The sequence below is a fragment of the Rhinolophus sinicus genome, linkage group LG06, assembly GCF_036562045.2.
Source record: "Rhinolophus sinicus isolate RSC01 linkage group LG06, ASM3656204v1, whole genome shotgun sequence".
In the NCBI taxonomy this organism is placed as follows: Eukaryota; Metazoa; Chordata; class Mammalia; order Chiroptera; family Rhinolophidae; genus Rhinolophus; species Rhinolophus sinicus.
Window position 1 is genome coordinate 1,977,504 of NC_133756.1, and position 14,633 is coordinate 1,992,136.

The window sequence follows — 14,633 nt, forward strand, 5'->3', positions numbered from 1 at the left end:
TGCCAACTGACTGGAATGGAATTTTGTAATGAAGGAGGAAAACATTGGCACTTTCTAGCCAAGGAACAGTAGCTTGCCCTAATCCTCCAAAGCAATGAGCAGCCACAGCGTACGTGCTCCTGGCAGCAAAACAACTGGTAAGGGACAATAAAAACACAAGTCCTATTGGGTGCAGGCAGAAAAGCCAGAGGCAGCGCAGTGTGGTGGTGAAGCATGTGAGTTCTGCGCCCGGCCTCTGCCACGGACTCGGGATGTGACTTAGCCTCCTGGTGCCCCAGTTTCCTCACAGAAGCTAGGAGTGCTGCTGTCAGGATTCAAGCGATAATGGGTGCAGTGCCGACACGGGACCGGGGCACGTGACTCTCAGTTAGTATTTACAGCTATTATTACACAGTTGGTGAGTTTTACTTCTCCTTATAGAATCCTCCTCAGAGTATAGAATCTCGGTCTGAGACAAGGTTGGGATGTTCTAAGTGTAGAAAGAGAGGACTTAGTAACAGCAACACACAATCTGGTATTTTTGTTAGAGGAAGCTGGAATTAAACAGGCCAGGGAGAGAGTATTTCGCCCCCAAAGAATTTACAGTAAATCAGATAACAAAGCACTTTTAACACATATGCACACTGATTCCTAATAAGGATGCCTGCTGCATGACCATAAACATGCAACAGGATTTCATCTGCATGAAAAAGACACTTCTACCTTGGGGAAATTTACTTGAGAGAGAGTGATATGCTGTTCAAGCTAATACAAACACCAACCCCTCCTGAATCAATATTCAGCTTTGCACTGGCTTTCCCGTCTCTCTTTAGACTCTCTAATGATTCTTCTGAACAGCCAAACGTAACGAAGTGTACCTAACTCCTGCTGCCGTCTCTATTTATAGCCTGGAGTTATTTTTGAACAGTGCTGAGCATAAACACCAACTCAGTCCAGAGGAAACTTCAATTTAAGAGCAAAATTGTAAGACAAGGAGTCAGAGTATTGGATGAAAAGTGCTATTATATTTTCTCGCTCAAAGTCACCGAAAAACTTCAGTAGTCTTTTTCACTCAGTTTTCAAGGGTGAACACTCAGCAGTGTCACAAGCTGTTTTAGCCTCTGCTGCAAAGGCTGTCTCAACAAATAGGGTCTAGCTTCACGGAGGTCAAGGAAGTGGTCTGCCAAAGTCAAGGTGAGAAGTGAGGGCAGCATCACAATCACACCAGGTAACACCGTATGGCCCCGCAGGCTCTTCCATAGCCTGCCCAGGCTGGGCTGGGGCAGGACGCGCACACTCACCCGTGCCAGCCCCCCTGCCATTCCTAAGCAGCAGCGAGTGATCCATGCAACTAACTGGACGTGAGAAAACGTGCCTCCCAGAGCACATGAGCTCACATCTGGTAGCTCCAAGAATATTCTCGCAGTGGACAGGTGAGTGGTCCTGCATTTTGGATCTTAGGGTGGATGAATTCAATGAAGACTGGTTTTTAATCTATTGTTCATGTTTTCCCCAAATGATTATATGTAAGTTTTCCTCCAGACGTACCAGGCAACTATGAACACTTTCCAGTGTGCACTTTACCCCGTGCGAAGCTCCTGACACTTCAGTACATGCACGTTTCGCACCCCTTGACTCTCCAGGGAGGTCTCATCTGACTCCCATCACATAGGGATTCAAACCACACCTCTGTTTAGGGCTCGTAAGAGTTAGTTCCTAAGTGCTAGGCACATGCAGGGGTAAGACTCCATTCCTCTGATACCTGGACCCAAACTGGACACAAGAAAACTCATCACCACCACCACCACCTTCATCATCATCACCACCATCATCATCTTCTTCTTCATCTTCATCACTACTGGCCCCAGAAAGCGCGAGGAAGAGGAAGGAGAAAGGACTGTCGTACAGACTACCACAACAAAAGCAAAAAAGGCCATCAGGGAACAAAGGAGAAACAAGAGGAAGAAAGCTTTTGCAACTCTTGTCCTTTTAATTCAATCTTACGCTAAAAGTTTTGTCTACTGACATGCAGCAAAGTCATTCGCCTCAATTACAGGAATGCACAGGTACATTTGAGAGAGGGGGACCTGGATTAATGGGATTGAGACTCTGCTTTCTAAGAGGCTGAAATCAAAGTGCCACGGCAGGGACACTGGCCAGCTCCCGTGATCAGCGGTAAGGGACACCAGGCCCAGACTTGCTCCCACAACCCCGTGGTCTGACTACTTCGTATATTTCAACTTGTTTGGTAACAGTCAAAAAGTCAAAAAGTGGTCCTGCGAGCCCCGACTCTCAAATACAAACAAACTGCCGACAGTCTCTGAAATTCATTTGTACTGAGGAAGGACATGTGAATTAGATTTCAAAACCTAAGTCACTTCTTTCTGGTTTTTGTACAGACAGAGGAAAAGTGTGGGGAAGGTAGGGCAGAAAGGAACCCAGGGCAGAATGACCCACACTCTCTGATGTTATGAGAGCCTGGCAGCAGCACGGACTTGGGGCGCCAGCCCACCACACTGGACAGACACATGGGTTAATAACCCCAAACAGAAAACATATGGCACTGAGGTCAGTGTCACACAACAGCTCTTCCAAACCGTGTTAAGTTCCTTTCCCTGCACTGCAAACACGCACCCAACGCTCCTGCTGCATAAATACCTAGGAGAAATCCTTAGGGAAGAGGGACGTCTGCTCATGGCACTGGGTGAGGCGGATAGTGATGGTGGCCCCCTGCTGGTGGGTCTCTGTCTGGAAGAGCTGGCCGGCACTGCTTGAGGGCTACTAGCGAGGGCGGGGAGGCTTGGTGAGGAGCGCGGGGTAGGAGAAGGCGCAGTGCCCCCGGGGTGGGTGACAGTGTAGGGGCGATACCGCGGGGACGAGGGCTGGCTTCCTGCTGCGGTCCCGGAAGCCGCAGGAGGAGGACTGAGGGAAATGGAGGGTACAGCCACCTGGCTGGCTGCGCGAGAAGGTGAGGCAAAAGGTGGACTCATCATTGGCACAGAGCTCCAGAAACTCGTGTTGGGGGCTGGACTAGTTTCATAGAGGCTACATTAGTTGAGAAAAGGGAGGAAAGAAAAGAAAATGGAAGAAAAACTTGAGATAAATAACTAACATGGAAAACATCAAGCGTTTAAAGAATAGTGTATTTACATTTCATATCTCTAAGCATTCAAGTACACAGTCTCTCAGATACTCACCTAAATCGTTATAATCTAACTGCTGTACAGGTCTAGAGCCTATGTTTATACTATGATAAAGCCCTCTTTCCAAAGAACAATGTACAACACGCAGCCATTTGTTGCTAAGTTTTAATTTACCAATAGGCAAACCCTGGAAAGCCAAAGGGACCAATGTGGAAAAGGTACCACCTCCTCCAATGACTGACCCCACCCCCTAAATACGACACGGGCCACAGGCCAGTGAATGAACAGCCCTTCTCTTACAAAGGCATGGCTATTCGATTACCACTTAGATGTGCAAAAACAAGCACACTGACCTAGACAAAGAGCTGGCACCGAAGGAGCCCACACCGCAGAACCGGGGGCTTGTGCCTGCGGTGGAACCAGGATTCAGCATGAGTGTTCTGTCCGGTGACCGGGCTGCCGCTGCGATTGGCTGTGACGTGGCTGTCAGACTGGCAAACGGGTTTTCATCTCTGGTCTGAGTGGACATCATTAGCACTTCCATTAAGATCTGGCCAATCAAGTCCTTAAAATCGGAGAACACTGTTGGAAAGGCAGAAGAAGGAAGAGGTTACGCATGGTCCTTCGTAGACACAGTCCTTGGATAAGCCAAATGGAATTAGAGAGGTTCGGTGGGGTGTCCCAGGCTGGACGGGACGCCAGGACAGAGAAAGGACGTTAGTGCACGACCTGGTGAGATCCAAGTAAGGTCTGAAGCGTAGTTAACAGAGTTACTGCTGACATACATTAACTGCTAAAAGAAGCTACTCCCATCATACTAGAAATGCAACTGGGTTAATATTTCTTCACCTGTACTCGTATGTATTTTATATACAGTAAAACTGTCAAGTACAAACTTCCAAGTATTTTATGAAGGGTCTAAATTCTAGTCACCCTCTGGCTTTCTGGAGCATATTCTACTTTCTAGCTTCCTTCTTACTCTCTGCAGCTCCCAACTGCTTTACTATAGGTCTTTAAGTACATTTCAAATATCACTCACTATACAAACAGAAGTTCTAACCCATGTAAATCTTACCTGATTTGGTTATTAAAAACGATCACTTATATACGTACAAGACAGACTTGAGAATCTTAAGATTTACCATAAGAATAATAAGTGGCAGGGTTTTGAAACATACAGTTGCTCAGCTCATCTCTATAACCAGGATTAATAAGATCCTGGTAAAACCGGAAGTGAAGTATCCGTCCGCCAGGAACACAGAGTTTTGTTCACCGTGGAAGACAGGCAGCATATGAAAGGGGAAGGCAGTCTCCTTGGTATTCACTCACTCGCTTAAAATACTGAGGGATTATTAAGTGCAAGGGACGCTTCCAGGCACTGGGAAGACATCAGTGAGCAAAACAGCCAAAAACACCTGCCACTGGAGAGGTTCTATTGCAGTGAGATGCAAAAGAACATGCCGGTGCACCTCCCCCCCACGGCATCTATATTCCAAACAAGGGCTGCAAAGAAAAGTCATCGTGCCCTGTAATGCTGGTGTGCGGAGAGTTTTATTGCTTTGTTATAAGTGTGGTTTAGTGTAGCCTCTTAAAATAGAATTCTGGAAACACAGCAAAATACCACTTAGTCCTATCTTGCTAAGCAATTTAATCAAGCAGATTGACTCCACTGTCCCCATGTGACCTGGCAGACACTTGAGGCAGGTATGCATCCTACAGAGTGCTTCTCAGGATCCCGGGACGGCCCAGTGTGCTTCTGCTAATGCTCCTATAAGCCCCTTCCGACCGCAAAGGAAAGAACTTCAACCCAGAGACGATGGACACCGTTAACTCATTTATATAGCTTTGTTTTAGAGAATCATAAAAGTAAAAAAAATGGGGCCGGCCCAGTGGCTCAGGCGGTTAGAGCTCCGTGCTCCTAACTTTGAAGGCTGCCAGTTCGATTCCCACATGGGCCAGTGGGCTCTCAACCACAAGGTTGCCGGTTCAACTCCTCGAGTCCCGCAAGGGATGGTGGGCTCTGGCCCCTGAAACTAAGATTGAACAGGGCACCTTGAGCTGAGCTGCCGCTGAGCTCCTGGATGGCTCAGTTGGTTGGAGCGTGTTGCCAGTTCAACTCCCGCAAGGGATGGTGGACTGCGCCCCCTGCAACTAGAAAACGGCAACTGGACCTGGAGCTGAGCTGCGCCCTCCACAACTAAGACTGAAAGGACAACAACTTGAAGCTGAACGGCACCCCCCACAACTAAGATTGAAAGGACAACAACTTGACTTGGAGAAAAGTCCTGGAAGTACACACTGTTCCCCAATAAAGTCCTGTTCCCCTTCCCCAATAAAATCTTTTAAAAAAAAAGTAAGAAAAATGGTTTATCAATAAGGTCAGTGGAAAGTGGCCATACATCAGTGTCCTCATCAAAATGCATCCCCGTAATAAAAAATACAACCCCGGAACAAGACAGAGTGACTGTGGGTAGCAGGGGAAGGATGAAAGCTCTTACTTTCCTGTTTTCTCTTAAGTACAGTGCTCTGAAAGAAGGCAGATAAGCTAGATTCCTACCTTCTTTTGGGTTCTGCTTAAATTGTGCAGAAAGAGAAGAAAGAAAGATGACATCTCTGTCCCGGTCCTTCCAGGAGACACGAAAGATCTTACAGACCAGCTGTAAGGCCTGTTCTTCAGACACTTCAGAACCCGATGAAGGCTCCTTGTGAGGAAGAAGATTTGAGGGTTAATTTCAAGTGGTAGAAGGTATACATTAGACTTCAATAGAAATACTTCTGATTTAATTCATTTATTACTGAGGAAATTTTAGAAATGTACAGAACTGTTCACCCATTGATTCAGGCAAAAATAAACTTGTCCCTGTGACTTCAAAGTGACAGCACATAACTCTGGTTACATGAGCTCACAACACAGTCTTCAGGGGGAGTGGGGGGTAAAAGAGCAAGTGCATGACCAGGAACCTCCAAGGAAGAAATGGGATAAAGGATGTACATACATCCTATTTATTTACTGTTCTGAACGCTAAAGGGCCAGGTTAACATTCTAGGTATGTGACCAATTTTCCTCCGAGAATTCTTCCAGAATTTAATGTTTCTCACCACTTTCCATCACAGATAAAATATTACATATGGAAAAACTTTGTAAACAGTAAAGAACAATACAAAATAAAGCATCACATTATTAGGAGGCTGCAGTCCAGCTTCTAATAATCATCAGTACGTGCTGCTCAACACTAAGAATGATGCAATTACCTATGCTGGTTTTACACCACAAACAAACAAACAAAAAATGCTTTTTCTAAATATAGGGAACTACACTCAGATAATAACAAAATATGAAGGCCTCATATTTTCAAAAAGCTGTTACTTGCTACTGGATCCCACATGTTCTTGTTTCAATTCCCAGTCATTTTCCTCACAATACCACCAACGATGTCATGACCTACTTGCTGAAGCAAAAAACCAACACAAAAAATTCAAATTAGCTCTAAATGAATTCCTATGACAAACTAAATTTACTGATTAAAAACATGGTACTGAAACAAAGCTAATGGAAAAATCTTAGGTAAAAGGACTGAGTTATACTTCCATTAGTAAGGGCAATCTAGGATACCCATTTTTCCTCCAAAAAAATAAAAAAATGTCACTGAAACAGGATTTGCTGACTTGGGGTGGCCGACTCTAACCACTCTGCAGATAAAAACATGCGTAGTGTTTATTTATAGCCCCTTAAAACAGAAGCAAGGCTTTATCTCTTACCAACCTTATCGCTGAGGCTCCTTTTTTCTCTTCGATCATTTTCATCAACTTCCATATTTTCAATTCCTGAATCCACGTCCACCTGGGACATACTTTAAGTATAAAAGACAAGTAAGTCCTTTACCTTTTATAAATCCACCCAATGCCCTAGCTGCCAGTTGAGGAAAAGTTTTAAAATATCAGCCAAAATCAGTTTGGAAAACAAAATAATAAAGGTTCATTTAATTGTTAAGAGCTCTTCACATATTAAGATATAAATATTCTACTAATTGTTAAAAAGATTTTCCCCAAGTTGTCATTTTCTTAGCCTCACTTTAAAAAAAAAATAATTAGAGCAGATTTTCTATACATATTATTTTTAAACAATATACAATCAATCAGAGCCTGATTACAAAATCTGGCTAAGTACATATATTATCTTCCCCACATTAAATAAATAATTGTCCCAGCACCATTTATTGAAAAGACCATCCTTTTTACATGAACGTGAAATCACCTATGTCGTATGTGCACTTATCATAAATGTAGGGCCTACTTCTGGATACTCATTTTCCTGTTCCATTAGACAACCCAGCCGTCCCTGAGCCAATATAACCCTTCCTAAAACTTCACAATAAGACTTGCTATCTACTAGGTGAAGGCCTTCACCTCGTTCTATTTCAAGAGAGTCTTGGCCATTCTTGGCCCTTTGCTCTTCCATCCATACTTAAGAATCAGCTTGACAGGTTCCTTAAAAATGCTGTTGGGATTCTGACTTCATTTCATTGACTCTAAAGATTAAATTGGGGAGAAAGGTGCTGTTGAGTTTATCCATGGACAAGTTATTTCTCTGCAAGTATTCAGGCCTTCTTTAACATCTTTCAACATATTTTTATAATTTTCTACGTAAGTCTTTCACTTTTTTTGCTAAATTTATACCTATGTACCATATATTTTTAAATGAAATTGTGAATGGTGCCTTTTTAAAAATTAAGTTTTCTAATTTTTGTTGCTAGTACATAGTAATGTAACTGATTTTAGATATAGACCACTTATAAGCAACCTGTTTACTTATCCATAGGGCTCACTAGCTAGATAATCATTTCATCTCCAAATAAAACTGTTTCTTCCACTCCAATCCTTACTTGTTTTACTGCACTAGGTAGGATCCCCAGGTTGAACAGAAGCAGAAAGAGCTGTCATCTTCATTCTTATTCCTGATTTTGCAGAGAGTGTTTCTAATTTCTCACCACTGGATATGAGAGTTGCTGTATTTTTTTCATGGGTGTACTTTGTATTCATCAGAATAAGACAGGCTATGCTGTGGTAACACATACACTGAAATCTTAGAGGCTTAACACTATAAGGGTTTATTTCTTGCTTACGCAAAGTCTGATGAGAGTGAAGCATCCTTACTCCATCTTTAATCTATGCCATCTGCAAAACACAGCCTCCCAGGTCACTGGAGCAAGAGAAGAGAGGAATGGAGGAGGAACATCGGCTCAACTGCCTTTGCCTAAAAGTGACACGTGTCACTTCCAGTCACAGTCTACGGGACAGAACTAATCACTGGACCCCAATCTAACTGCAAAGGAGACTTTTAATAATGCAGGGGAGCATACGGAATATTTGGTTTACTCTGTCTCGGCCACACCGTCAGTTTAAGGATGCAACTTTCTGTCTTCAGTTTGCTAAGATTTTTATCATGAATTGATGCTGAATTTTAGCAAACTTTTGCAACCATTAAGATTATATGGCTTTTCTCTTTAATATATAATATGGTGAATAATATTTATAGTTTCTAATGCTAAAGCATCCTTGCATTCCCAAGAGAAACACAAGTTGATTATTATACTACATTATATTACTATATTATATTTTAATTAAACTTTTAACTGACATAGCTGTACAGAAATATGCATAGATAACCATATGTTTGGCTAATAAACTTTCACAAAGGAAATATGCTAATGTAATCAGTGCCCAGATCAAGAAATAGAACATTCTAGGGCCCCCGTTATGGCCCTTCTAATCACTGGTATGCTGACCCATAGTGAACATTACGCTGGTATCTAGTCCCTCAGATGTTTTGTCTTTTTTATGTGTTGTAGTATTCCATTCCATTTTTCAATATTTTAAAATTTTTGCAAATATGTTCATAAATATGATTACCATGTAATTAATTTTCTTCATTTATATTATTCTTGTCTGGTTTTGATATTAAGGTCATCTTAGCCTTGTAAATTGATTTGGTAAGTGTTCCCTTTTTTTTTTTTTAATTATCTGGAAAATTTTGTGTAAAACTGGAGTGGTGAAATTACCTATAAAAAAATCGTACGAGCATGGTACTTTCTTTAGAAAATTTTAAAATACTGATTCAATTTATTTCATGGTTTTTGATTATTCAGGTTCTGTGTCCCTGAGTCAATTTTGGGAGAATTATATTTTTCTAGGTTTTCATCCAAATTTTCAAATCTGCCTATTTTTTCATGGAATTCTCCTTTTCAGTAATAAAGATTACTCAGTGCCCACTCTATGCAGGCCTTGTTCTAGGAGAGATATCAATGAACAAAAAAAAAGACAAACAAAAAAAAATCACTGCATCATGGAGCTTACACTCTAGTTAGAAATAAAAAGATAATAAACAATAAACAAAATAAATGAGCAAAGCATATAGTATAACGATAAATGCTAGGGAAAAATTAAAGAAGAAAGAGCAGGGAAAGGCAATTGAGAAGGCAAGGCCTTCCATTTTAAATGGGGGGAGCCTCACCAAGGAATGCCGTATGAGCAAACAGACACAAAGGCAGTTAGCCAGGCACATATCTGGGGTAAGAACAAAAGGGTTTTCATTCCCACTATTTATTTGTAGTCTTTTTTTTTTCCTTTTTAACATGTTATAGGACCACTTTAGCTGCAACACACAGATCATGATTTATATTTGTTAATGTTCAGTTCTAGATAGTTTCAGATTTCCATTATGATTTTCTCTTTGACCAGAAGCATGCTGTTTTTAAAATTTCCAAATGTCTGAGGGTTTTTCAGGGTTTTTCCCCCCTTATATTAATTATCAAACCTAATGAACTAGTCAGAAAACATGACCTGAATTGTTCTGACTCTTGAAACTTTTTGGTTGACGGGTGTTAGAAGGGAAAGTGTATTCTCTGACTGTAGAGTGCAAAGTTCTCTCAATTAGATCAAACTTGTTAGCTGTGTTGTAATGTGCACATACTTATTGATATTTATGCTCTTTGATCTAACGATGGCTGAAAGAGAGGTGCTAAAAATCTCCCATTATGATAATGTATGTGTCAGTATTTACTTTATTACATGTTGCTGTTACATTACTAAGTGCATATAACTTGGAAACTTATATCCTACTGGTAAATTAAACATTTATCATTATATAGGGCTTATTTCTAGTAATACTTTGTGTTGTAAAGTCTAATTTGTTTAGACTTTACAAACTAGGGTATGTTTACCTTAGTTTCCTTTTGTTTAGCATTTGCCTGGTATATCTTTTCCTTTTCTTTTACTTTCAACCTTTCTCTAACCTAGTATTTCAGGTGTACCTTCTGTAAACAAGGATAAAGCTGGGTTGTTTTGTTTTTAATCCAACCTATGCCTTTTCACTTTGATTTACTACACTTACTGACATATTTTCATTTCTTTTTGCCATCTTATTTTGTGCTGTTTGTCTTTTTTAAAATTCCTGTTTCTTCCTTCTCTTTCACTGAATTAACTTAAACCCATCCCCCCACTCCCCCACACCTGTTCCATATTTTCCCCTTATTGGTTTGGAAAATATACTCTATTTCTATTCTTTTAGTGTACCCTTGAAACTTCATCAAGTATTTCTAACTCAAAATCTAAAAGTTGGCCAGTATCTTTACCGTTCTCCCCAAGTATGCAAGGACCCTAGCCCATGCGCTAATCACCCCACTTCTGGCTCACCTGCTACTGCTGCCCAGCATGTTAAACCTGTCTGATTTTTGTACTTTCCTCCCCCAATATTATTTTATACACTGTTACTATTGCTTTATACCATCGGTGTTTGTTTAGATTTACCACATGTTCATTCTTTCCTTCACTCATCCTTCCTTCTTGCATCTCAGACATTAGTCCTGAAATCATTTTCCTTCTTAACTACCTCTGTGAAAAGTTGGGGTCTCCTAGTGGTTGGCTATCAGGTTTATTTTGTTTGTTTGTTTGCTTGTTTTTTCAAGGACGGCACAGATCACAGTGGCCCAGGGATCGAATCAGCAACCTTGGTGTTATTAGCACCACGCTGTAACCAACTGAGCTAATCCGCCACCCTGGTTGGTTGGTTTTAAATCTATAAATGTCTTCATCTCACCCTTGCTCTTAAAAGATAGTTCCACAAGGGTACGCAATTCCCAGCTGCCAGTTACTTTCTTTCAGCACTTAACACATTTAGTCCACAATCCTCTGGCTTCCATCATTTAGCTATCTAACAGTTGTTCTTTGGTAGATAATCTCTCTTTTCTCTCTGGATGCTTTAAAGGTGTTTGGTGTTCCTGCAATTTTATTATAAAATGTCTAGATACGAATTTTTTTTGTTTAACCTGCTGGAGAGTTGCTTGGCTTCCTGAATCTGAAAATTCATATCATTTATCAACTCTAGAAAAATTCTCAGCCATTTATCTCTTCAATAATGGCTTCCAAACCAGTAGAGAAAACACACGGAGTAAAGGGGGGATAGTGGGGGGACTCTCTCCAAGTCTATTTTCTCCTTTTGATATTTCTATTAGATATAATATATTGGATCTGTGTCCTTTATATCTCTAAATATTTTCCATATTTTTCATCTCTTTTTCTCTTTGTGGTACACTCTGGGTAATTTCTTCAAGCTCTACAATCCCATTTGTTAATTCTCTCTTTAGCTATGGTTTCAATTTGAATTATTATCTTTTCATTTCTAGAAATTATATTTGGTTCTTTTTCAAATGTGCTTGGTTGTTTCTATAGTCACTTGCCCCTTATATTTTCCATTCACTTTCTAATTTATTTAAATATGTATATTTTGTACTTTGTATCAGGTAATTCCAAAACCCAAAAAAATCTCTAGGTGACTAGAGGTGACTTACTCATGGTGGCTCTTTTCTAGTGTGTTTTGTGGGTTTTTTTGTTGTTGTTTTTTACCATGAGCTCACATTTCCTGGAAATTTTTCTAAGAAATTCTCAGACGTCTGGAAATTCTCAGACGACTTGATGTTTTCTTTTTTCTTCTGCTAGACGCCTACAGGCAGTACGGGCTTGGGCCCACTGTATATGACAGTTCTTAGCTTGAGGTTTTCAGACGACACCAATAGTATAAACTTGATGCCAGACCCATAAGAAAGTCATCTACCTGCCACAAAATCAGAGTTGACTTCATTTTTTAAAAAAATACGTGCACTCAGAGCAAAGGTAAGAAGAACACAACTGTTTTTACTCTGTGGGGTTACTTTTTTTTCCCCTTGATCTTTTCCCTAAGAATGTGGTCCTTCCTGCATTCTCGTCTAATGTGGGGTGATCACTGATCTGGTTCCTCACCCCGACCCCACCAAGTACTGAAGCTCTATACCTGTGCTTCTCAACTGTTTTAAAATCCTAACACACATAGACAATAATATTTGTCTGGACCCCTGATATGACTAGAGGGGGCTGCTTGCGGGCAGAGGAGATAGGTCCTGGGGGGTAAGGGGGGTCTGGCTTGCCCAAGGAATAAAGAAATCAACCTTTTGGCCACTGGATCACCCATGGCACCCTGGCACCACAGGAAGCTCTGCTCTAAGACATCCTGATCCTTACGGAGTTCTTAGGGTACTTGACTCACCTGTCTGTACCCTTCCAAATTTTTAAATTTCACCGATCAGAAAAACTTGGAAGAAATTTTTAGGGACTGACATATTCTGCCAACTTTGTATTTACCAACTAAGGACGCTAAAAAACTAAAAACACTTTTTACTATCTACACCATTATTTCATAAAAGACATTTCAACATCAAAAATATAAAAAAGGCATAAAGAACACTTCAGAATAATAGAAAAGACCTTTAAATTTCATAAATTTAGCTCTAATTAGCTGTGGAGTGGCATGGATCTCTGGGCTGGCATTTGAGACTAATGGCCTAGAGACTACAGTGAATGGATCGTTCCCTTTCCATAAATAAAACGGTGAATTGGAAAACTGGCTTACTTTACCTTTTCTCACAAGAGACACCATCGATATCCATGCTCTGGGAACGCGAGAGAGACTGAGACTGTGTTTCAAGGCTATTGGACGGCGAGCTGCTGAGAGAACTGACGCCTTCACTGCTCTGGCTCCGATGTGTTACTGCTGACCAGGAAAAGACAAGGCAAGATTAGGCCTCAGGTGAGATGACCTTAAAGCCATTTATAATGGCATCAGCACACATACACAATTGGCATGCAGACCAACTGAGGAATGTCTGTCAGAAGACTACACTAAATGCAGAAGTGACATTAAAAATCATAGGAACGTTGGCAATAAATCATAATTTATCAATATGCATCATAGGAGGTCAGGAACAGAGCCAAATCTAACACCTAAAACTGACTCATCACCTTGTCTTGCACCAGTTTAAACTATGATCCTGGAATACAAATTAGTCTCCATGATAGTCCAGAAATATCCGTGAAATATACCAAAGATAAGATACATTAATGAATGGATATAGACACAGAAGTGGACAGGGGTGTGATAAAGCAAATATACTAAAATCTTAATGGCAGACTCTAGATCGTGGGTATATAAGTGTTCTTTGCAAAATTCTTGCAACTTTGTTGTATTAAAAATGTCATAATAAAATGTTGAAAACATGAAAACAGACCCAACTAAGCTATGTCCTTAAATATCGATCAACCCGCTTACTGAGTGAACATCTTATTGTGACAGCTTGGGGAAAATAAGACACCTGACGCTGTCCTCGGCCTCACGGAGTTTACGGTACAGTGGACCGTAGCCATGAGTACTGGGCAGATTTCTCATCAATGTCTTTAAAACCATGTTTTTCATAAAACTTACAAAATTACTTTAACTCTGTGAATATCTTTCTACCAAAAAAAAGTTTACCCAGATATTTGCAAGTACTTTTAAAAATATATGTCCGTGTTGCTAAAAAGGAAAATGAGACTTACATGTTTTTAAAAAAAAAAAAAAAAACAACTTGAGCTGCCAGTTGGAGCTGAAACAACTACCAAATGGATAATATTTTAATCATCCCAGCATTCCAAGAAAGTAAACTTGCCACCTTTTCATGTCTCTTCATTGAAGAATATTACAAAACATTTATCCATTCCTGGTAGCAGGTTTTAACACGTCCCTGTCTATTAAAACTTCTGCAGGACTCATGAAGGAAACAAAGTAAATTTTCCCTATTCCTAAGTAGACTTAAGTGAAATACAGAAAACATCTAATGCAGTGAGAATTCAGAAATAAGCTTGTGGAAGACGGTAAAACTTTAAATTCATTAATTCAAGAAGTGTAACCCAAAGTAAATGATCAATAAATATTTACTGAAGGACGAGATAACAGAGCACTAACCATGTCCTTTAGGAAAATATTAGTTTACCTATCACACTGAAAGATCTGACAATTGTTTTAATTAAAATTAATCAATAATAAAGTTCAACAATTTTTATGGGATAGCAGCTTTAAATTTTCTACGTGATAAAACCAGTTCTAAAATTAAACTGATTCTCACAATACGTTGTTTGAAAAACTGTATTTGTAACATACTCTACTAC

General features: G+C 40.3%; 1 protein-coding gene across 4 annotated transcripts in view; it reads right to left on the minus strand.

Moving 5' to 3' along the window:
• UBE4B (ubiquitination factor E4B) overlaps positions 1–14,633 on the minus strand; it is a 111,699-nt gene that overhangs the window by 51,465 nt on the left and 45,601 nt on the right. The window contains exons 3-8 of one of the 4 annotated variants that reach the window (XM_019746741.2): positions 13,068–13,203; positions 6,886–6,973; positions 5,680–5,824; positions 3,476–3,704; positions 2,638–3,024; positions 1,742–1,888 (exon numbers count right to left, since the gene is read on the minus strand). In XM_019746741.2, the coding sequence (XP_019602300.2) occupies positions 1,742–1,888; positions 2,638–3,024; positions 3,476–3,704; positions 5,680–5,824; positions 6,886–6,973; positions 13,068–13,203 (1,132 nt within the window). The remainder of the gene's footprint in view (positions 1–1,741; positions 1,889–2,637; positions 3,025–3,475; positions 3,705–5,679; positions 5,825–6,885; positions 6,974–13,067; positions 13,204–14,633) is intronic. The other 3 variants (XM_019746742.2, XM_019746743.2, XM_074334079.1) reach the window with 3 other exon arrangements.